Source organism: Mauremys reevesii, linkage group 1, assembly GCF_016161935.1.
Source record: "Mauremys reevesii isolate NIE-2019 linkage group 1, ASM1616193v1, whole genome shotgun sequence".
NCBI classification, from domain to species: domain Eukaryota; kingdom Metazoa; phylum Chordata; order Testudines; family Geoemydidae; genus Mauremys; species Mauremys reevesii.
Genome location: NC_052623.1, coordinates 16,144,287 through 16,167,667, shown reverse-complemented (window position 1 = coordinate 16,167,667; position 23,381 = coordinate 16,144,287). Strand labels below are relative to the sequence as shown.

Genomic DNA, 23,381 nt, shown 5'->3' with positions numbered 1-23,381 from the left:
AAGCAGTTAGGCAGCCTTCAGTGGCATGCCTGCGGGAGGTCTTCCCGTGGCTTCGGCGGGAATTCGGCGGTGGGTACTCTGAAGGCGCGGGACGGGCAGATCACCCGCAGAAACGCCACTGAATCCGCATGACCAGCGGACCGCCTGCAGGCGTGCTGCCGAAGGCCGCCTGACTGCTGTGCTTGGGGCAGCAAAAAACATAGAGCTGCCCCATGTCAGGTGGCATCCCTCCTTTCATTAAATGTTTTTTTTCTACACTCAGACTCTGTGCTTGCAAGTGGGGAAGTTTTGCCTCTCAGAGGCGCCATGGGGTGGTGTGTAATTTCCCCAGGTTACTGGGTAGGGGCTCGAGCCGGTTCTGTTGTGTTGTTGAAAAGGAACCCCTAGATACTGATCCCAGCCCTGGTTGCTGCCGGCTCCACCTGGCAGAAGAGTTACTTATATAAGACACAGGCGGTAATTGTCCCACTCCACTCGGCGCTGCGGAGGCCTCAGCTGGAGTACTGTGTCCCGGTTTAGGCACCAGGCCTTAGGAAAGATGTGGATAAACTGGAGAGAGTCCAGAGGAGAGCAACACTGTAAACGTGTGGGACTCACCCCTGAGGCGCCTCCTGCTGGTCGTCTCAGGGAATTAGTTCTTTGACCCAGGAGCACCCTTTTGAGCTCCTGGCTCCCAGCCTTTGTATACAGGCCAGCTGTGGCCTGATTGGGGCGTGGCCACAGCTGTGGCTGTTTCCCCAATCAGCCGAGGCTTGCTGCTTTCCTAGCAGCAGCCCTCTCGCTGTCTCAGCCCTCTCCCAGGGCTGATTTCAGGCTTCCCCGGAAGACTGTGGAATCCCCTTCACTGGAGGTTTTTAAGAACAGGTTGGACAAACAGCTGCCAGGGATGGTCTGTGTATACTGGGTCCTGACTCATTGTGGTGGGATGCACTAGATGACCTCTCGAGGTCCCTTGCAGCCCTACAAGTCTCTGGTTCTATGACTGTAGCATATCCAACTCTTTTGGAATACAGTAATTTACCTGTGTACATTTTGGGCCTGATTCTGATCCCATTTATACTAATCTAGTTCCCTTGACTTCAGTGGAGTTACTCCTAGTTTAGGTCCTTTCTGTTTTCCCTTCCATGTCCTTTCCATCCTTTCCTTTATCCCATTCAGTTTCACCCATCTTGATACTTTTATACAGGCCAGCTGATTGGGACACGGCCACAGCTGTTTAGAAAACCTGACCCCCTTCTTCAAAAGGGGCCTTTACTTGTGAGTGTCCCAATTTGCAGGGTAGTTTGAGATACTGCAGCGACTCTAACGTGATACCCGTTGCTGACGTTAAACCTTAATAGTCCCAAGGAAATCCGCAGGAGCGAGGGGGTCGGAATATAGCCCCTTTCTGAAAAGACACTGAGGAGGGAAAAATTCTTCCCTGAAAATGTCAGGGGACGGTAAATTAACCATCGCTGCGTGTGGTATCCTGGAGCACTAACACCATTTATCCTTGCACATTACTACTACTACGATTATTATTTGTGTCACAGCAGCTAGATGCCCTCGGTAAGATCAGGGCCCCGTTGTGCTCGCTACCGTATGACCTCACAGTCAGCACCAGTCTAAAGAGACAAGACACAGCTGAAACGTAACAACCTTCAGCTAAAAGTGGTTTCAGATCGCTTGACTGATGTGAAACAGCCATGAGCCAGAAGGCTACGCTGACTAACGGTCCCACAACTGCAAGGCTCCTTTTACCATCCCACAGCACAGAATTCTCTTTACATGGAGACAAGTGCTGCGCCAAATTCACCTGCACTCAGTGAAGACAGTGGAATAACCCGAGGGATGAATTTGGTCCAACTCCAGTGAAGTCCTTAGAGTGATGCCAGGGATGGATCTGGCCCACTACATTTAAATCTACAGTGACTTCACAGCATGTTATGGGATGGAGTCAGAGATCAGTTTCCCCAGCTCAGCAACTCTCACTCCCACAGACGTTCCCATTGGCAGAGACTGGCTGGCTCTGTTAAGAAATGCTTGGGGGGATGGAACAAATCTCTCCTGACTGAAGAGCCAGTCTGATCCCTGGTAAGGCCTGTCTCTGCTGGGGGCACATATGGCGCAAATGATCAGACAAAGGTCTGCACTGTACACAGAAGTGAGAAGGTCCCAGTGGTTTGCGACTGCTACTGAAAAGGAGCTGGGAGAATTATCATGGGTTTAGAGATACAAGTCAGGACTCTTTTGTTCCCATGTGTCAGTGATTATACCCACCTACCTCAGAGGGGGTGTTTGGAGACCTTAAATGCTTGTCCAGAGCTTCGTAGCTGCACAGCACCAGTCCTTATAGAGGCAGCTGAAGTTTTACTTTCATAAAGTGGCTTTTCTGAAGACGTGTTGTTTCTTCGAAATTTTCTGATTTTTGACCAAAAAGCCCTAAAAATGAAACCACAAAAATAAAGAATAATAAAAAAAAAATCCCCCCCCCTGAAATTTTCAGAACCAAAAAAAACCTGAAAAGTGTTCAGTTTTTTATTATTTGTTTTTTCTTCAAGGAAAACTTGAAATTTTTTGAGGAAAAATTTCCATGAAAGCAAAACCATTTTCATTTTTGTCTACCTATTTTGCAAAAAAAACCTCAATGTTTTTTCAGCTGGCTCGTCCGTTCCTATCTGGCTTCTTCATCTGCCCTCTGTCCTTCTGTTTCTCTCACAGTATTGCCAACCCCAAATGTTCAGAAATCATGAGTCAGGCTCGCCAAATATCATAAGATTGGCTTTAAAATCATGAGATTATGGAAAAATAATTGATTTGGGGTTCTTTTTTTTTTGCCTTCTGCTTTTTGAAACTTTAGGGGGCACTGGGGTCACATTTTGAAGCTTCCTCCACAGCCACAAGGGCTAGAAATTTATTTTTTCTTTAAGAATGAAGGCTGAAATCATCACATATTCACTTGACTCCAGGAGCTGGGGCTTGAAGGAAAACAATAATTATCATGAGTCTCATGACAAAATCATGAGAGTTGGCAACACGGCGTCTCACTCGCTGTCTGGATTAAACCTTGCATCTCCTGCAAGCTGTGACACTCTGAAGTTGACTCTGTTCTGGCCACGTGTCCCAGACTGTAAAACTGATGGCCCGTACATAATGCCATCTCAGATCTCTCTGCCCGACACCTTATCCTGGTGGTGCTGCTGGCAACCCAGCACGGGACATCCAAGATGAGAAAGGGTGAAAAACAGAGCTGGTTGGAACATTGCCAATGAAATGAAATTTCACCACAAGATGTTGTTTCATTGAAGCCTAAACGTTGTCCAGAGATGTTAGAGTGACAAGGTGGGTGAGGTAAGATCTTCTACTGGACCAACTTCTGTTGGAGAGGTAAAAGATATTACCTCACCCACCTTGTCTCCCTAATATCCTGGGACCGACACGGCTACAACAACACTGCGTACGTCCAGAGATGTATTGGTTTCAACAGTTTCTGGTAAAAAAAAGACTGATGTTGCATGGCTGGGTGGTTAAGGCCCTGACCTGGGATGTGGGAGACCTAAGTCCCTGCTGTGCCTGATTTAGAGCGATCTGGGATGGAAAACTCTGTTCTGAAGCCGGCAGAGCAGGGACTTGAATGTGGGTGTCCCACGGGTCAGTGCCCGGACCACCAGGTTACACACTCTGAATCGAAAAGCTCAGGTTTGCATCTTCACATGGACACTAGGAAGTATTGGCTCAGCCCTGCCGATCGACTGGGGAAGGAGAATACATTTCCAAGAGCACTCCCTTCTCATGCATAACGTCCATCTGTTTGATTTTCAGGTCCAGATATGTTCTGTGATTTTAATGGCAAGAAGTACGGTCCAGGAGAGAGCTGGCATCCCTACTTGGAACCTCAGGGGCTGACGTACTGCATCCGATGCACCTGTTTGGAGGTATAGCTTCACAGTCTAATCTGTCGTGCTGATCTACAGTATGAGAACAGGTGTCAATGGTGTTACCAGACTTGTTTATAGTGGGCCACTGCGCATTAACCTTGCTTTGGAGGCCTTTAATCAGTCCAGTTATGGTGGCAAACTCTATCAAAGAGAAGGGTCTTGCCAATTCTCTTAAGGGTGACCAGCTGCTGGATTAGCCTAATCCTTTTTGGAAACTCATTCCACAACCGAATCCCCCAGATGACGAAGCTTTATCACTGGCTCTCACAGCTTCGTAAGCTGCATTGTCCCAGAGGTGGGAAGCCAGGTTGGTGGATTATGGGTGGAGATGTGGTGGGGTCCTGACCCATTGAGGGCTTTGATGCTCAGGGACACGGACCTGGACTTGCAATGGAAGTGGACTGGGAGCTAATGGAGGGAGTGGAGTACAGGGGGTGATGGCCTTGCAGCAGCCCATCCTGCTGAGGAGACTAGTTGTGTACTGTACAAGCTGGAGCGTCTGCATTTTCTCCCATGTTCAGTCCTCCTAGACTCAGGACGATCCTATCTAGAGTGACAAACACGTGGGTCCCTGGGGCCAGGGCCAGGAGCAAAGGGTGACATTCCCCAAAGAAGACTGAGGCTCCATTGTGCTAAGCCCTGCACAAACACATAAGAGAGAGTCCCATAAACCTGACCATCCAAATAGGCATAAGAACGACCATCTAGCTCAGTATCCTGCCATCCGACAGCGGCCAATGTCAGATGCCCCAGAGGGAACGAACAGAAAATCGTCAGGTGATCCATCCCCTGTTGCCCATCCCCAGCTCCTGGCCAAGGGTGGGAGGGGAAGCAGCACCACAGAGATGGGAAGTGCCTGGCCTAAGGTCACAGGCAGAGCGAGGAGTAGATCTCAGGTCTCCTGAGTCCCACAGCAGTGCCCCAGGTACAAGACCATGGAGCCTATTGGACCAGATCAACTTAGTGATGAGCCAAGCAGTGCTGAGGCTTTGCACCGTTTGGATGAACAGGGAGATCTGACAGGATCGGTGCATGGGGCAGAGTGTTTGCCGGCCAGCTGGCCCCTCTAGTAACTGGTTAGACAGTTTCATAATCATTGTACTTGTCAAGGATCATACGCTGGTTAGCAGCCTGTGGTGCTACCCAACAATTTAAATACAATGGCCCAGACCTTAAGCTGGGGTAACTCAGCCTAGTGCCTTCCACTTCTGGCTCAGTCCAAAAGGCCAAATAAGGCAGCATCTTCATAAAGGCCTGCGGGGGGGAAGGATTTTTGTCCCTGAGCAGCCCTGTTCTCTCGCCCTGCAAACAGAATGTGAATGTGAGCTGTTACCAAATCCAGTGCCCAGCCCTGCATTGCGTAAAGCCTGTCACTGACCCGCAGCAGTGCTGCCCTCGCTGTGCAGGTAAGTGGATTTCTGGAGCAGATTTCTTTGTTCCACATTTCTGTTTCTCTGGGAGCTCGGTTTCTGTGGATGCTTCTGCTTTTGGGCAGTCAGGGCGTGAGGAAAACAGGAATCGTAACAACGCTCTGCACTTATAACACTGTTCTTAGCTCTAAATATTTATATTAGGAGAGGATCCAAAAGCCCAATCGGGAATGGGGCTGCCGTGTGCCGGGATCTGTGTAAACCCAGAAGAGACAATGCCCAGTAGAGCCAGATCACTGACTGCTGTCAGCACAGGACATTGATGGAGCTATGCCAATTTCACCAGCTGAGGGGCTGGCGCACAGAGCCCCTTTTACCCCCAGGGATGTCAAAACACTTGGTGAAAGCAGGCAAAAATTGTTGTCCCCATTTCAGAGCAGCGCAGGGTGGCCCTGAGACCCGCTCAGTGCCTCACAGCGAGGCAGGGCTGGAAATCGCTCCTGGAGCACATGATTTTTTGCGGGGAGGCAGTGGGCACACGCCCACCCAAGCGAGGCTGAACTGGGTGCGCAGAGCCAGGTGCCGGTCTCCCGCATTAACTCTGCAATGAAGACACACCCTTCGCCTCTCTGTTCCAGTGTATCCCTCTGCAAAGTGGAGACCATCTCACGGGGGCCCTGGGATTATTGTGTGTAACGAGCTTTCGTGGCCTCAGAGGAACGTCGCTGTAGATGTGCAAACTATTATTATTTCACCTCGCTATTTGAAACAGATGTGCCGTCTGGGCCGTTGTGTGAAAGGACGGGAAAACGTGGAAATCTGAGCAAACTCTGTTGGTTTTCATCACTCCCCGCTCCAAACTTATAGCGCTGCATTGTGGCTTAGACAACGTGCTCACATAGGGATGGATGTGGGGTGTTAAGAATCCTCCCTTACACTCGTGTGCAGGCTACCCAGGGCAGATGGGCCATGTCTGGTGCATTGGTGGGGGTAGGGGACGGAATCCAGGCTCCCCTCATTCCCTGCCCCCTGTCCCTGCATTGTGGGGAAGAACGTGCTGCCAGGGCAGGAAAGCAGCCTCTCACTACCCTCTGAAGCCAAGGGGAGAAAGGGAGGGAATGTGGCTTCCTTATCCACCAGTCCTTCCCTTTTACTGTGGCGTGTCTTTGGCAATCTAACTCTAATTTTAAGATGAACAATAATCTCACAGAGAGGCAGAGCAAACTGTCTTTATGGGCTCCCTTCCAGGCGGTGATGGCCCGGGCCAGGCTGGATCCGGGGCGGGGGGACGGCTGATAAAAGTGTTCCTTGTTTACATCTTCCCTGGAAGATGGTCCCAGCTTCCCATTATTCAGAGCAGTGTCAGTGGAGTGGATCTGTTTAGCGTCAGGTCCTGCATGCCGGGCCTGGGAAGCGACGAGACTCAACGGGGCTGTTGCTGTTCCTCCTCTCCCCCTGTAGAGCCGCACACGCCGTCTGGGCTCCGGGCGCCTGTGAAGTCTTGCCAGTACAACGGGACAACCTACCAACCAGGGGAGATGTTTACCACGAGCGAACTCTTCCCTTCTCGGCAGCCAAATCAGTGTGCACAGTGCAGCTGCTCCGTAAGCTATTTTTGAATCAAAGGGAGTCGCAGTGCTTTATCTGTCAGGCGGGCATGGGTCTGAAGGGGGAGGACGTGGTCAGGGAGTGCCAATCTTTGTACAGCAGTATCACAATAATCTGACCAGCTATTCCAGCTCAGCTCCGTAAGGGGTGCTCCCACCGGTCACGGCTGGCCTGGCAATGTTATTCCCCAGGAGCTGATTCAGGTAGCCATCCCCATGTTGAATAGTACTTCGCTCCATGAGTAGTCCCATTGGTTTCCGTAGGACTATTCAGTGGGGTCAGGTAGTGTATCAGAGCCTGTCCCTTTGGATAGGAATTCTGCTCTTACGCTGGTGTAAACTGGAAGCTCTTCCATAGCAGTCAATGGAGTCACAATGGAGTAAAACCTGCATAAGTGAGAGAAGATTCAGCTCCTTCCCTGTTACATGAGAATGATCAGACTTGATGAGAGACAGGCGTTCTCTGGCCGACTGATGCCTAGGACTGGATTCTGATCTCTTACACTGGCGTCAATCCCATTGATTTCAGTTGAGCCTCTCTGGGTTTACAACACTGTACTGAGTCAAGTTCAAGGTCTCAGTCCTTGTCTTCAAGGTGCTCGCTCAATGGCCTGGGCCCATGTCACTGGGCCATTATAACCCCGCAGCTGAGTCTGGATGACCGCCCTTGGCTTCTGAGCAGTACAGTCTAACGGTCGGGTCAATAGGGTGCCTTCCCTCGCAGGGCTGCATGGCCTAGTGGCCAGACTCAATATGGATGCCCTCCTCTACAGGGGTGTGTGGCCTAGTGGCCAGATTCAATAGGGTAACCCTTGACCAGCAGGGCAGCGTGGCCTGGGGCAGGAGTGGCTGGAGAGGTGGGCCGCTGCCTTGGGGTGGGTGACAGCCAGGGTAGAGGGATCTGGGTCCTCCCTGCTCCCCTGGGTCCCAACCCAGGGCCCTGACAGTGGCAGGGTTGCCCGCCACCTGCTCAGTGGGGATCCTACTAAAACATGCTAAGCCAAGCCCCAGTTCTGTGTCTGTTTCCCTGTTAAGTTCCCCTGGGTTATTTCCGACCCGTTCCTCCATGGCTAGTTGTCTTGAGAGTCCCACGGCCTCTCCTCCCTCTGCAGCATTGGATGCCTATGGGTCATTGGTCATCCCTGGCTGGCTGGCCTCTGCGAACTGGAGTGTTGGCGGGTCCCTCCGCAGAAGCATGCAGCACCTTCGCTGCTCAGCCCCGACTGAGCTGAGTTGCTCCCTTTAATATCTAGATTCCAGCTGGAGCATGCCCAGCAGAGATGAGGGGGCATGGCCTTGCTGGCACACAGAGTGTGGTTAACCCCCGCTGAACCAGTGTGGGTCTGGTACCCCCATCACAAGCCAGGATATCTAAAAGAGCCTAAAGCTCCAGGATGAAGACGAGGGTTGACAACTTCACTCTGGCTCAGTAGAATTTAAAGCTCATCTATTCAGGAGACAGAACTTTCTCAGGCGGTGGTCCGGTGGTCCGGTGAGATGAACTCCCCCAGGATCTGAATGATCGCAGATGTCACCACCTTCTGCTCCCAGTGCAAGATGAACTTCTTCCACTTGCCTTCTCTGACATGAATGCAGAGCGGCATGGACATTGCAAAAACTGCCCCCATAACACGCCCAAACAAAACTGCACTGCACACACAATTCTCCCAATGGGGAGAGGTTCAGAGAGAGAGAGAACGAGTCACACATGAGACATGTTGGTCACATCACTTAATACATGACTGGAAGGCGCTCAGACACTACAGAGATCAGGGAGGGATAGGAATCTAGCTAGAACAGAATAGAAATAGAATAGTAACCAAGAGCAGAATCTGCCCATTGAGTGTGAAGATACGAAGACTGTATTAGGACCAGATTTTAGCTTAGTATTTTCCTTCCACAAGCAGTCACCATTTGATTTCAATGGGACTACTTGTGAAGTAAGGTGCCATTCAGCGTGAGTAAGGATGGCAGGTCTTGGATGGCAGGACTTTTCACCTGGGAAGATGAAGGGCCCTCCAAAATCTTCTGACCACACCCTGACTAAATAATAGCTTCTTAAAAGATCCAAAAGATCCACCCTGCTACCAGTGCAAGATTGCTCCTTATTGTCCATTTTCTAGTGCCTTGTCCAGCTAATTGTAAACATCCAAAGTTAAGGCCAGCAGAGGGGATGGCTTGGAATCACCCATTGGAGTTCACCACAGAGACCTTGCTGGGGTAGAAGCATTACTGTGTAGATGGAAGCACTTGGCAGAGGAGGCTTGGCCGTACACCAACGCCTTCGCAACACGGCTCCTGTGTGCTTAGAAATCCACTGAAGCCGTTACATTACCACGCTAAAGTGCAGATTTCAGTAAGAAGCAAGTTACTGAAGCCCATAGCACTGCATACCTTAGTAAGTTACATTGCTACCTGGGGCTTGTTTTACAACCGTGAGCTTGGGACCATTTGTGGCAGAAAACCCTGCAAGAGGCTGTATCTTTTGCTTTCAAGGCAGATTCTATAGTGACCTACTGTTATTCTCCTCAACCGGTGACCTCACTGCTGTGGGTGTTATGAACCTCTGTCATTATGAGGCATTGGCTGTGAACAGACTCCTGTCATCAGAGATAGTTTTAGCTACTTTGTGTGAAGAGCAAATCATTGGTAGTGGATAATCTTGTCTTTCAGTTTGCAAACATTGCCAATGGGCATTTGGTGAATATTTTTCTTCCCAGAAAGCCTGAAAGCCCGGGAGCAGACTCAGACAGGGACTTGGCTTGACTCTGGTAGCCTTCTGCCACAGTGTTTTACCCTGTCTTTGCAACAGATAGTGTTAATGGCCTGTTGAAAAGCGTGTCCCAACTCCTGTTTGCTTTTTGAACTCTTTACTAGACTGGCGAGCGCACAGTTTGTCCATTGTAAGGCCCAAAGATGGATGTCTAAGGGGTGATGATGCCAGTAAGCTGAGTGTCTGGGGATAGATTGAGAGGCTTCTTCTCGTCTTTCCCATTTCTCCAGGAGTAGAACATAAAACTGCAGAGCAATGACCACTCTAAACTTGGAAGGCGTATGGTAACATTCCAAGCATCAATAACCTCTCTCTGCATGTCCCAAAGCCATAAAAAGGAGAGTTCTGTACAGAGATTGCTTTCATTCCATTTATTATATAAAGATATTAAAGGGGGCCAGGTGGCTTATGGGGTTGTAATAGGGTGTGGAGCCTTTCAACTCCAGATCAAGTTCAGCATGAGAGCATCCAGAAGTCGTTACTACCTGAAGGTTCTTGGGAAGACTACGTGGAATGAGTTCTTGGTCTCAGACCAATTCTTAATGGATGGGTCTCCTCATCACATTGGACAGTAGCTCCCTTGTTGGAAGTGTCTGTGGAGAAGCCAAGGACTGAGTAAGCCATGGACAGTGGGAATGGTAAACTAGTGCTAGTGTTGCTGCTCTATAGATAAATAGAAGGGGCTTAATCTTCAGGACTGTCCATTTCACATCGATCGACTGCAGTGAAGTCACACAAAAATTCATTTGAAAGAATATGAGGGCTTGATTTGTTGTCGTCTTGCACCACGTGTAGTCATTTACCCCTGCACCAACAGGGCCAGGTCCTTGGTCCTCACTAAGGTGCCTGACACTTAAACTGACTTACTCCGTATGAATAAGGATGGCCAAACCTGGCACATAGAGATAGACAAATAGACACGAGACATACAAATTATATAACTGATGGGGCTGGTTCTTCTCATGTTTACACCAATTTTATACCAGCGTAACTCCTGATTGATGCCCTTGCTGATGAGAGGAGAACCAGACTCAAAGGTTGTGTATATATTTGTATGTGTGAAATATATACAAATGGAGAGGGATGCTTCCATCAACAATTATATATCACTGCAGCGTTTGGTTTTACTGTCTCATCTGCTTTATGTGACACCGCTGATCAAGAGCTCCCAGGTTTGTACGTACTTGCTGGACGTGTTGGATTACTTTTCTCTGGTTCTCTGTTTATTCAGTGGGATAATGTCTTGGACGCTAAGGGGAAAATAAAATGATCACAATGAAGCCAGGCACCAGTAGGATAGTGATTGGTCGTGTCTAATATTGCCAGTTGCTGAAACAGCTGCACGAACAGCTGGTCTAACTAACCTCTTTGAAAACTGCACCAAGTGCATGGCCTTTGGCATAAATTCTTTTATTTATGGCATATGCCTCTCTTCCACTTGGCACATACATACTCAGCTCTAAGCAGCGACCTGACATTCGCAAGGGTAAATAAGGAAACAGTCATCCGTGACCTAAAAACAAGCAAGGGCCAAATTCCAGCAGCACTGAAGTCAGTGGAGATAGTCTGGATTTACACCCCTGACCCAAAAGCAGCATTTGGCTCAAGGCTGTCTTTGTCGAGTGGAGCCCCAGGATATTAGAGAAATGAGGTGGGGGAGGTAATATCTTTTATTGGACCAACTTCTGTTGGGGAGAGACAGGGCCGGGGGAGGGGGGGGAAGCCGGTACAAATTACTGGGGCCGGGTGGTCCAGAAGGGGGCTCGGGGCCCAGCTTCCCCGGTTTCGTCGGCTCTGTTTAGCCCGTCCGCCCTTGCTGGGAGGCCTGACAATTTTTTTTCATCAGGGCCCGAACCCGCTCTCGGCGGCCTTGGGGAGAGAGACAAGCTTTTGAGCTACACAGAGCTCTTTTTCAGGTCTGGGAAAGGTACCCAGAGGGTCACAGCTAAATACAAGGTGGAACAGATTGTTCAGCATAGTAGTTACCATGTATTCTAAGGGACCATTAAGATAGCATGGCCTGTTAACTTCGCTGAGATCCTTAAACAAAAAGAGGGGTGTAGTGCTTACAGATTGTTGTGATAAGCCATAAATCCAGTGTCTCTGGTACATTCATAACTCTGCTAGACACAAAATATCATGGACTGAACAGAGACACTGGATTTATGGCTAATTACAACATTCTGTACCCACTAGCCCACTCTAGACACTGAGGCCACGTCTACACTAGCAAGCTTACAGTGGCACAGCTGTACCAATAAATCTGCATTGCTGCAGGATCGCTCATGGAGCCACATTATGCGGCTGGGAGAGAACTTGCCCATTGACATAATAAAACCACTTCCATGAGCGGCAGAAGCTATGTTGGTGGGAGAGTGTCTCCTGCTAACAAAGCGCTGTGCACACGAGTGCTTATGCCGGCGAAATGATGTCACTCTGGGGTATATTTTTTCACAGCCCTGAGCTACAGAAGTTTTGCTGACATAAGTGCCAGTGTAGACATGGCCTAAAAATCATGGACTGAACAGAGACACTGGATTTATGGCTAATTACCACAATCTAACCCTAATTGGCTTTTTCACATCCCCGAGTGAGGTAGTTATCCCGATTTATGTCTGTAACGTAGACAAAACCTGTGGCTCGAAAGCTTGTCTTTCCCACCAACAGAAGTTGGTCCAGTAAAAGATATTACCTCGCTCACCTTATCTTTGTTGAGCCCTGGTCTACACTACAGAGTTAGATCGATGTAAGGCAGTTTATGTAGACCTAACTCTGTAAGCGTCTACACTCCAATGTTGCTCCCGCTGATGTAAGTCGCCCACTAAACTGACTTAAGAACCCCACCTCCAAGAGAGTCATAGCGTTAGGTTGGTGGAGTTCGGTCGACGTAGTGTCAGTGTAGACGCTGTGTTGACAGTTCTGGCTGTCAGTCCCTGGCAGTTGACAGTCAGAGCCCCGCCTCCTGGTGCTGTGAATTGGAGCTGGGCTCCAGCTCCAGGGTATCAGCCTGGCAGGGCTCCAGCTATCAGCCCTGGGCGGTGAGGCTGTGGCTGTCAATGCCCCACACTGACATCCGGGGCATGCACTCCTGGTGAGGTCGTGCATTGCCAACAGAAAGAGCTAGTGTGGACACGCAAAACCATTTTAATTACTGCAGGGGCCGTATATCGACGTAACAAAGTCAACTTAGTTTTGTAGTGTAGACATGCCCTCAGGGTGAGTGAGTGGTTCAGTTCAGATCCATTGATTCACAAGACTTTCTTCCTTCTTATCCCCATTCACCTACACACCACACCCTTGTCTTTTCTCACCTGGCAGTGGAAGAAGCTGTCAAAGGATCTAGAGATGTTCACAGTTAGTTTAACTATCCTCAGTTGGGATGCTATAGGTACAATGAAAAATATCCCTGACCCAATGCAAGGGGGAGAGGTCCCTGATATCTAAGGGGCATGGATGGTGTAAAAGCCTCATACCATCTCTCTCTGATTTCTAACTTGCATGCTGCATAATGGGCCAAATTCAGACCTGGGGCAAATGGATGAAACTCCATTATCTGCAGTGGAATTGTGCTTGCTTACACCAAGGCTGAAGTTAGCCCGTTATTCAGATTTATCCATAGAGCACTGATCTTTTCCAGGCCACCTCCTACCAATAATAAATATTGGTGAGTCTAAACCACAAAATCTATCTCTGGGTCCAGATTACAGATTGTTGGAAGCGCTTGGTTCTGGGGGTTTGGATTGACCCAATATAGAGATAGAGCAGAGCTGTGAAATTTGGATCCAGATCTGGGCTCAGATTCCAAACTCCATTTCCCATCTGGCTTCCCCACAAACCTAGGGGGTGAATGGATATGGAAGGAGAACGTGGCTGGCTATGAGAATCATGCTGATCAAACCTGGCTATAATCGATTCCCTTCTGGAGCAATGTGAGACTCACTGGCGCGGCACCTCCTGCTGGTCGTCTGGGAATTAGCTCCTTTCCAGCATACGGAGCGGCCTCTGCAGGCCAGTGGCTCGCTTGCCGCTGGCCCCGTACCCCTCCTGGATCCCAGTGCCTCTTTACCTCAGAGTGCTGCCCCCAGCAGTACCCCCTTACTCTGGATTTCCCCTCCCAGGGGAACCCCCAACCCTCTAAACCCACCTCACCACAGTGGGTATTGCCAGTCACCATCTAGCCCCCGCTCACTGGGGCAGACTGCAGTCTGTAATGGCCACTCATCATTGGACCAGCTGCCTCTGCCTAACCCCGGGCTACACCTCTGCAGCCCCAGTACCTCTGTGGGCCTTCACCAAGGCCTGCAGCCTGGGGGTTTACCAGGCCGGTGCTCCCCAGCTTCCTTTGTCCTTCCTCAGCTTCAGGTACCTTCCTCTCAGGCAGCTAGAGTGAGACTCCTCCAACTTCTGACCCCAGCCCTCTTATCAGGACCAGCTGGGCCCGTATTGAGCTGGCCACAGCTGTAGCTGCTTCCCCGATCAGCCTAGCTTGGCTGCTTTTAACCCCTGTTCTCCATCATGCAGTTTTCGTAGCACAGTTCTCAAGCCCAAGATCTGACCACACTCATCAGAAATATGCTAGGACCCTGCCAGTGAAATCTGTTTAGGCAGTCGCACGGTGGCAATTGTTGTTTATGTGATGGCAGCGCTAGCGGTGCATTATGCACTGTTCACACTCTGTAGAAGATCAGCGCTGTCCCTGCCCCACAGAGTTTGCCATCTCAGTGTGGGTAAAGCCCTACCACGCACACTCATTTGAGCATGTGCTATACAATACAATGCAACACTGCTTCATTCTGGTCCTGTCTGGTGGCTGGGGACTGGTCATGATTTCTTTCCCTAGTGAACAAAGACTGCAGAGCTTGATCCGTAGGTGGTGTCGATCAGTAAAGCTCTATTGACGTCAATGGTGGGCTGTCAGTTTACGCCAGTTGAGGATCTGGCCCAAGGACTATGCACTTAGAGACAAAGCTGGGGAAGGCTGCTCCAGTATGACAGTGATACCTAGCTCTTCTAGAACACTTTTAACCACTAGATCTGAAAATGCTTTACAAAGGAGGTCAGTATCATTAGCCCCATTTTACAGATGGGGAAACTGAGGCACAGAGCGGGACGCAACTTGCCCAAGGTCACCCAGCAGGCCAGTGGCAGAGCTGGGAATAGAATGCTGGCCTTCTGAGTCCCAGTCCACTGGGCTACATAGATTGAAGCTGGAATGGAGTAATTGCAAATTATACAACAGCTCCCATTATTGCTATAGTAAATTGAGGGCCCTATCAGTCCATCCATTTTTAAGAACTTCCCACTGAAATCAAATAGTGAAATCTGCTTAAAAATCAATGGCACAATTTGGCCCCGGCTATTAAACACTAAGGGTATGTCTACACTACCCGCCGGATTGGCGGGTAGTGATCGATTTATTGGGGATCGATTTATCACGTCTAGTGTAGACGCAATAAAATCGATCCCCGATCGCTCTGCCGTCGACTCCGGAACTCCACCGTGGCATGGGGCAGTGGCAGCGGTTGACTCGTCGCTGTCCTCACGGCCAGGTAAATTGACCTAAGATACGCCGACTTCAGCTACGCTATTTGCGTAGCTGAAGTTGCGTATCTTAGATCGACTCTAAGGATCACTGTACTTGTCAGGACATTGTTAATGCCAATAATGCATCAGGTTGTTTTGTGCTTCCTAGGAAGGCCAGATTTACTGCGGCTTGGTGACCTGCCCTGATCTGTTGTGCTCCTCTCCTCTAACTGTGCCAGACTCCTGCTGCCAAGTTTGCCAAGGTAACATGGGAACCAGTCCCTGCTGCTAAGTGAGGTCTGCTGTCAGGTCAGTGGATGGGAATCGCAGCCCTGGCCGTTAGCCAGGAGGGGGAATGTCGCACTTATTAAATATGACTTTGAAAATCCATGCTGTAAATTGCACAAATCTCTGCCTCCGTGTCACCAGCAATGGTAAGAGAGTCTGAGGCATACAAAGCCTCTTGGGCCAAACAAAGCCTCTTGGGCCAAATTCTTCTCTCTTCCAGCAGTGCCCCTCCGCTGTGTACTTGTGTGGAGTGTAAGTAGGGTCAGTGTCACGGCCTGAGTCGTACTCCTTGTTTTACTGGCCCTGTTATATTATGTTAGTGACGTGACATCCTCACAGAAGTTCATTTGTCAGGCTCGGGAGAGGCTGCTTTGATTGTGGAAGTACAACTGGCTATGACGATTATTGTCATTGTTCTGATAAACTGGTGAAAATGCCACAGTGGCGTAGTCATTCTCAAGGGATAAAAACACCCTGCGGTAATTAAGAACCAAAATGGCATTTTATGCTTGATTCTCCTCTCACTCGATTCTCCCCGGGGTAGCTCTAGTGACTTTACGGTCATTCATCTAGATTTACACCAGGGTGAGTGGGAAGACAGTCAAGCCCTGTATTTATATGTAAAATTCAGAGCAGGGAATCAGACCAGCAGTTTCACATCACGCTGTTACCTTCTACTAAAATTATAAACAGTTAGAGGCCCCAATTTTGCTCTGTTACACCAGGGTAAATCTGGAGTAATTCCACAGAAGTCAGTGGAGTTGCTTCATATTTAGAGCCAGGGCCGCCCGGGGGGGAGGAAATGGGGCAATTTGCCCTGGGCCCTGCAGGGGCCCCCACGAGAATATAATATTCTATAGTTTTGCAACTTTTTTTTATGGAAGGGGCCCCCGAAATTGCTTTGCCCCAGGCCCCCTGAATCCTTTGGGTGGCCCTGTTTAGAGCAGTCTAACTGAGAGCTGAAACTGGCAGACGTGTTGCCAGCAGCCACCAGAATTGGTGTGAGACAAGCAGGGTTTTAGACCGAGAGTGCCACCATCCCCTTTTCATATGTAATTATCAGGGCTACCCTGTACCCCAAACTCTTAAGGTGCCAGTAGCGTGCCCCGTGTACCGTGTCTTGGGGGCAAGCACTGTAGGTGCTTCAGCTGGGCTGTGTAGGCACTAGCCCTGGGCGTCTCTGTAACCACAGACACACGGCTAAGGGAAAGATTTCTGATAGATAGGGCTGGCAGGGAGAAAGTTGTAAATACCCTAGGTGCAGAGGTTTAAAGTTCCTGCTCAAAGTGAGCAATAATGGCTCCTGTTTGGGTCCCTGGGGCAGTCCAATTGAGTGAGGGTCAGGGCTTTTCAGGCCTAGTGCCCAGGGAGCCCTCTCCCATCCAGTCTCTATTCAAGCAAATAAGCATTGTGGGTTTCCAGGCCAGTCTCTGTTAGTGTCTCTCCCTGCCCATCTGCTGCTGCTTCCCCGTAAGTCCCACCCAGACCCGTACCCAGTGTGATGACCAGCAGTCACGGCCTGTTCCATATGTGGCTCTGTCCACAGTTCCTGGGGTCTCTTTCCAGCTCCCTGCTGCCATGCAGCTCCCGCCCCCACACAGCCTGGCCACTTCCTGCTTCAGGACCTTTCCCGTCCCTGGCCAAGGGAGAGGCAAGTGCAATGGGGATGGGGTTAATGGGAACATAGTCCCTTCTTAGCCAGGAGGAAGGGGATGTACAGTGGGGAGGGAGCTGAAGTCCCCTGCTTTGCAGATCCATCACATGCGCTTTACTGCACTCCAGGGAGGTTTAGACTAAGGTAACTGGATTTGCAGAATCAAAAACCTCTCGGACACTTTAGGGGCAACATTTTCTAGGGTGGTGGAATGCTCGCCATAGCAATACGTTTGGAACTGACTTTTGTAGCTATAAAGAAAAAAACAACAACAAAAGTTAGGACTGATGAAAGAACTGGGACATTTCAGGAATGCCTGGGATGTGGTGACACAAGGACTGTCCCCATAAAACCAGGATACTCACATTGTATCTGTGCCCTGCGGCCTCCTTTAGTGATTAGAGCATGGTTCTCTTTTTGGGAGCCTCCTACAGCAGAAGCCAGGTGCTCGTTGAGAGTAATTCCCATCTTAACCTTCTGCGTTTCCTGTTGTAACTTTGTATTTTACAGACGGTTCCTATGAGAAGTTAATGGAAGAGGAGCCCCTGCAGTTAAACAGAGGTGTTGTACGTGATGTTTACATTTTAACAATCCAAGTGTCCCTTCTAAAATAAACCACATCACCAATTCATGGAAATCCATGTTTCTACAACACTTGCCCTTTAAGCTGTCCTTCTACAAAACCCCAAACCAAACGCCCAGCAATAACAACAATAAAATTCACCCCAGGCAGAGACTTTATCCCAAAAAGGGAGACGTGTCAGAAACTCCGTGAAATCGGCTAGAGACTCCATTATGCTATTTATTTTACATGGAACTTGCTTGGATACCATGGAGACAGGCAGCAGGATACAACCCTGGAACAAACAGTGGCCTTCACTCTTCAGAAATGTCTGGAAGCCCTTTCTGAATGCAAAGGAGCATAGAGATGATGGCCTAGGTTTAGCTCTGCTCACTGCTCCAGACCAATGGTCCATCTAGCTCAGCATCCTGTCTTCTGAACGTGGCCAGTGCCCAGTGCTTTAGAGGGAATGAACAGAACAGGGCAATTATCGAGTGATCCATCCTCTGTCGTCCACTCCCAACTTTTGGCTGTCAAAGGTTTAGGGACACCCAGAGCATGGGGTTGTGTCCCTGACCATCTTGGCTAATAGCTATAGATGGACCCATCCTCCAGGAACGTATCAAATTCTTTTTTTAACCCAGTTATACTTTCAGGGTAACCTGGGAGCAGAGAGGTGTCAGCAGTGGCACACTTGGTTACTGGTAGGACTGGGAATAGAAGCCAGGTCTCCTGACTCACAGTTCAGTGCCTTAACCACTTTACTGCTGATGTAAAAAGAAAAAGTGCTGCTGGCCACTGGCATAGTCCCCATAGCCCTGAGCAGGTTTAAATGTTATGGTGGTTTAAATGCTAGAGGCAGTCGGAGGCTTGTCTACATTAGTGCCTCCCATTGGTGCTGCCCCCTATTGGAGTGACGCCAGGGTTCGCTGCAGAAAACAGCCAGAGGCAAACACAATCTAGTTCCCGTGCAGTGATAGCAATTGCTTTTGCTCAGAATACCGGTGTCTCCTCTTTCCCTCGTACAAATGTAGCCCATTCCTCCCAGAGCATGGCAGCCAGAGCCTGAGCTGGATGGGAGCATGTTTTCCCACTGCCTCGCTGGCTAGTCTTTGTATCCACACTACTAGGGAGGAAAAAGTGAGCTCCTGGCTCCTTTAGGTTGATTCATGACGACGTTTCGGGTTGGATGACCAATTCCAGGTTTGCGGGATTAGGTCACTTACAGCTTCTTGTCCTTACTCTTTCCAAAGCCCCGTGGCCAAAATGCCAGCACCACACCTCTCCAATCTATAAAACTCCAGAAATCGCCACAAGGAGATCCTTTGTGCTATGTGCCTTGTCCCATTTTTCTCTGGAATCCCAAAGCCAGGGGCAAAGTATTCCCATGCAGTGCAGGATTACCAGTCTTGAGAGAACATTGACTTTTCTGCTGGCCTGCAGCCTATATTGACCTCGGGGCTGGGTGTGTGTGTGTGTGTGTGTCCTGGGATAAACACAGAATATGACCCATTGACTAGGTTCAGAAGCCAAGAGTAGCTTTGCTAATGTCAAACATGGTATTTGACTTGACGCATGTCGTGTGGGAGTGGGATTGAGTGGCAGGAATCGAGGAACGGTAGCAAATGTCAACTCTACCATTATTGTGAGTGTTACGGTAGCACTTAGAGGCCCCACCGAAAATCGGGGCCTCATTGTCGTGGGCGCTGCACACATATAGTAAGAGGGAGTCCCTGTGCCAGAGAGCCTGCAATCAAAACAGACAAGACAGAAGTAGAAACAGAGGCACAGAGAAGCAAAATGATTTGCCCAAGACCACCCAGTGGCAGAGCCTGGAATAGCACCCAGGTCCCCTGATCTCTATCCACTAGACCATGCTGCCTCTTTAGATCCTCAGCATTTCCCCCTTCACAGCAAATGTGTGCGTGACTTTGAGCTAGCATTTCCCATAAAGCGCCGCAGACTGAGCAGCCGAACTGCCTGGTACTCAGTAGTATCCTTGTTTCCGGCCTTTCACAGAGACACTCGCAAGACCAGTGCTTGGGGGATCTGGTGAGCAAGAGGTTGCTTGGCGGGACTGCTTCCACTGTGATCAGTTCCTCGCTGGAGTTCATTCCCAGGGGCTTCAAGCCAAAAGGAGGCGGAGGTGGCACTACCGTCAAATTCATCTTGAAAGAAAAGCACAAGAAAGGTGATGGGCTGTTCATTCCTGGGGGCGAGGTTTCGGTGTGTTCCCCGGGAAGTGGGTATGTCGGGGGAAAGGATAGGCTCAGCGATTTGAACATTGACCCGCTAAACCCAGGGTTGTGAGTTCAATCCTTGAGGGGGCCATTTAGGGGCAAAATCTGTCTGGGGATTGGTCCTGCTTTGAGCAGGGGGTTGCACTAGATGACCTCCTGAGGTCCCTTCCAACCCTGATATTCTAGGATTCTCAGCAGGCTTCTTGAGTGTAGCAGAATCCAGTTAATTGCCGCCATATAAACAGCCGACTGGGTGGTGGTGGTGGGTGTACGTCTGCCGGTGACAAGTCAGATTAAATGCCATGCCTGGGGTGGTGAGCCCATCACATCTCTCTCAGGGGTCAGCTCATTCCTGGGGCCCAGCGTGCGCCTCCTAGATGCATCCTCCATTCAGGGAACTATCTCTTCCCAGGCAAAAGGAGAGTTTGTGGGGAGAGTTAGCTTCTGTGGCCTCCTGGGACAGGGATCCTTGCAGTGGGGAGGAGGAGCCGGTATGGAACACAAGGTCCCTCCACAGGCTCCCTGGAAAACCTGCAGAAACCTTTACACAGCTTGGGCTGGGACTGTAGTAACTTTTCTGTGGCGCTGCCCCTCGTGTTAGTGGCAGCAGTGGGCTAGTTTCTGTCAGAACAGTCCTGCCTGGCGTCCTTCTCCAGGAGAATCTCTGGGGAAACTAGAAAGTGGGGAGAGGGAGTGAGACAACCCTTGCAGCCTTCTGGAACTGTGCAGGAAAACTCAGGTAACTTGGTGATGCCTTCCTCCTCCAGCTCCCTCCTGGGGATTTGTCCCTGGGAGGGGACATTCTGGCCCTTGGAGGGGAGACCGCCAAGGAAAAGTCAGAGACCACAGCAACTTGTGTTGCAATTCAGTAGGTGGCGCTCTTCCCTCGGAGTAGTGCCGAACAGATGCATGTTATTAAGGATCCCAGCATTCTTTTTTCAGATACAGTCCTGACAACTCACGCTCATTAAAGATCTCAGTGCAATTTATGCAGGAGTAGGGCTATTAGCCTACTGGCCTGGCCAAGTTCCAGCTCTTGTAGCTACAGTCAGCTGCTTAAATCCCCCTTGTAGTTTCATTTCCCTGTAATTTTCATACTCACCTTCTGTCCTGAAGTATTCTGTAGTATTGCTGCTGCCGTGTTGTGCCCCAGAGGGGGTTGCATTGCAGTGGTGGGCGTTGCAATCCCTCTGACATAGTTTGCCTGTTAGTTTGGTAGTTTGGCAAAGTGCTTTGAGATCCACCAGGATGAAAGGCACCGTACAGAGGTACAATATGTTTATTATTATTTATTGTTACCCTTCTCTCTTTCTCTTCAGCTTGCGTTTACAATGGGAAGACCTACTCCCATGGAGAAGTGTGGCATCCCGTCTTCCGACTGTATGGAGTCCTACCATGCATCCTGTGTACCTGCACGGATGGGATCCAGGACTGCCAGAAGGTTACGTGTCCCAAGGAATATCCTTGTGAATATCCTGAGAAAGTAGAAGGGAAATGTTGTAAAATATGTCCAGGTACGTGGGAGAACAAATAGACTATCGTCCCCAGCATTCGCCGCTCTCTCCTGGTGTTTTGCCTTCATTTATTGCTGGCTTCTCTTTCCTTTGGCTAGTTTTAATGCCCCGATCCTACATATGCACTTGCTGAACTTCAAACAAGAGTAATCATGTGATTTCAGTGGACTAAGCACATGTATGTGTTAACACATGGACTTGTGTGTCTCCTGATTGGATTCTGGTCTTTTTGTGAAAGCTTTTTGGCTTGAATCATAGGGATTAGAGATGGAAAAGACCTGTGAGGCCACCTGATCCATGCCCCCTTCCAGTGAAGGACTGTTTCCTAAGTTATGTCTCTCTGTACTTCATTTAGCTTTAGAAGTTTAGGCAATGAAACTTCTCCCACTTCTTTAGAAGTCTACTTGGAACCAAGGGGCAGGAATTGCTGAGTGAAGTTGTATGGTCTGTGTTCTACAGGAAGTCAGGTTAGATGGTCACAGTGGTCCCTTCTGACCTTGAAATCTATGAATCTCACTGCTAGGAGCTTTTTCCCAAAGTACGTTTTACTGCAACATAAATACTTTGCCACCACCTAAATGATTCCTCTTAAGCCTTTCCATTACTCCATTACATCCCTCCCACTTCGTTACTGGTTAGCCATGTCGCATGATATTGGTATTGACTTCCGCGAGGAGAGGTTGGGAGCTAGGGTTCGTGGGTTCTAGTCCCAGCTCTGCCACTGATTCATTGTGTTGTCTGGGGGCAAGTCACATTCTGTGCCGTAGGCGCTCCCATTTGTAAAACTTCGCTGTGCCGCAAAGGAGTGGTTGGGAGGCTTGCTTCCTTGTTGGGCAAAAGCTCTGAAAGGTGCAACAGGGGTGCAGTTTGCTGTCACTAGAATCAGTGTAGTTCAGATGGTGGTACTGTGTGTCCTCTATTGGGCCGTCTTGGTCAAACATGCACTGACTTTAATGGGGGTGTGCCTGCTTTAGGACTATGGAGGCCAGTGTTGGCAATGGTGGAGGAGGGCAGGCTGGGTACACCCCTGTTAGGATCGTGCTAAATCCAGACAGCTAGCCGAATGCTTATGTTATGGTCATTGCAAAACACCCCTCTGCTTTTTTCTCTCTCTCTCAGGATTCCGATGTTATTTATATCAGTGTAAATCAGGAGGAACTCCAGTGCAGTGGAGGGAGATACACCAGTGCAGGACTGGTGTGAGAGCAGAATCAGACCCCATAGTCTCACTCCTAAAATAAACTCCGTGTTTATTTATAACCAGACTTTCTCTGGAGTAGTGTGAAAAGCTCACCAGCCAAAAGGGCGAGAGAACAAGGCGAAATTCAGCGGTGGGAGGGAGCTCCTCTGAGTTCCAGGAACCTCAACCAAATGCAACAAACTGGCTTCCAAATCTGAAAGCAAATTCTTAATTACCGCAGAAGCCAAAAATTGACGACGCACGTTCGCTTGGGAGTGTTAAAAATTGCTCAAGGTTGTAAATATCCCTCCAGCGACCACCCTCCCAACTGACACGGCAGGCCAGATTCAGAGGTGACGTGTAAGGGAGTTTGGGTGACACCTCAATATGTGGGTGTGAGTGAATATAAAGGGGGCTGGTTTTGATCACACTTATACCTGGGGCCCGATCCTGGAGCTACATCGTTACGCGCCAGCCAAAGATCTAGCCCCTATTTTACTTTGGGGCCATCCCATTGGTTTAATTGAAACTATTCCTGATTGGCTGGGGAAAGTGAGATCACAAGCAGGCCCCGTGAGTCTGAACTGGTGTAAATGACGTGTCAATGGGCCAGAAGAGAGGGGTGCAGCCGGAACAGCCCCTACCAGGCAGGTGTTGGGAGGTGCCAATTCAGAGTAGCTGTGCCCAGGCTGGATTGTCCTCTCAGATACAGCTAATTAAATCAGGAGTCACCCCATAAAGTCAGTGGAGTTA

The 23,381-nt window shown here is 49.5% G+C and overlaps 1 protein-coding gene and 1 long non-coding RNA gene across 6 annotated transcripts in view; one reads left to right on the top strand and one right to left on the bottom strand.

The window, feature by feature from the left end:
- Positions 1-23,381, top strand: part of CHRDL2 (chordin like 2) — a 58,585-nt gene that overhangs the window by 21,072 nt on the left and 14,132 nt on the right. For all 4 annotated transcript variants that reach the window (XM_039520429.1, XM_039520431.1, XM_039520432.1 and 1 more), the window contains exons 2-8: positions 3,802-3,914; positions 5,230-5,323; positions 6,749-6,891; positions 15,360-15,453; positions 17,643-17,698; positions 19,714-19,885; positions 21,254-21,448. In XM_039520429.1, the coding sequence (XP_039376363.1) occupies positions 3,802-3,914; positions 5,230-5,323; positions 6,749-6,891; positions 15,360-15,453; positions 17,643-17,698; positions 19,714-19,885; positions 21,254-21,448 (867 nt within the window). The remainder of the gene's footprint in view (positions 1-3,801; positions 3,915-5,229; positions 5,324-6,748; positions 6,892-15,359; positions 15,454-17,642; positions 17,699-19,713; positions 19,886-21,253; positions 21,449-23,381) is intronic.
- On the bottom strand, positions 10,045-18,950 carry LOC120395756. 2 transcript variants are annotated; one of them, XR_005592764.1, is made up of 3 exons: positions 18,921-18,950; positions 17,498-17,677; positions 10,045-10,917 (listed from the first exon to the last, which is right to left on the bottom strand). It is a non-coding gene; the product is annotated as an uncharacterized LOC120395756 (long non-coding RNA). The 2 variants fall into 2 exon arrangements; XR_005592763.1 differs by having other exon boundaries at positions 17,498-17,649; positions 18,921-18,944.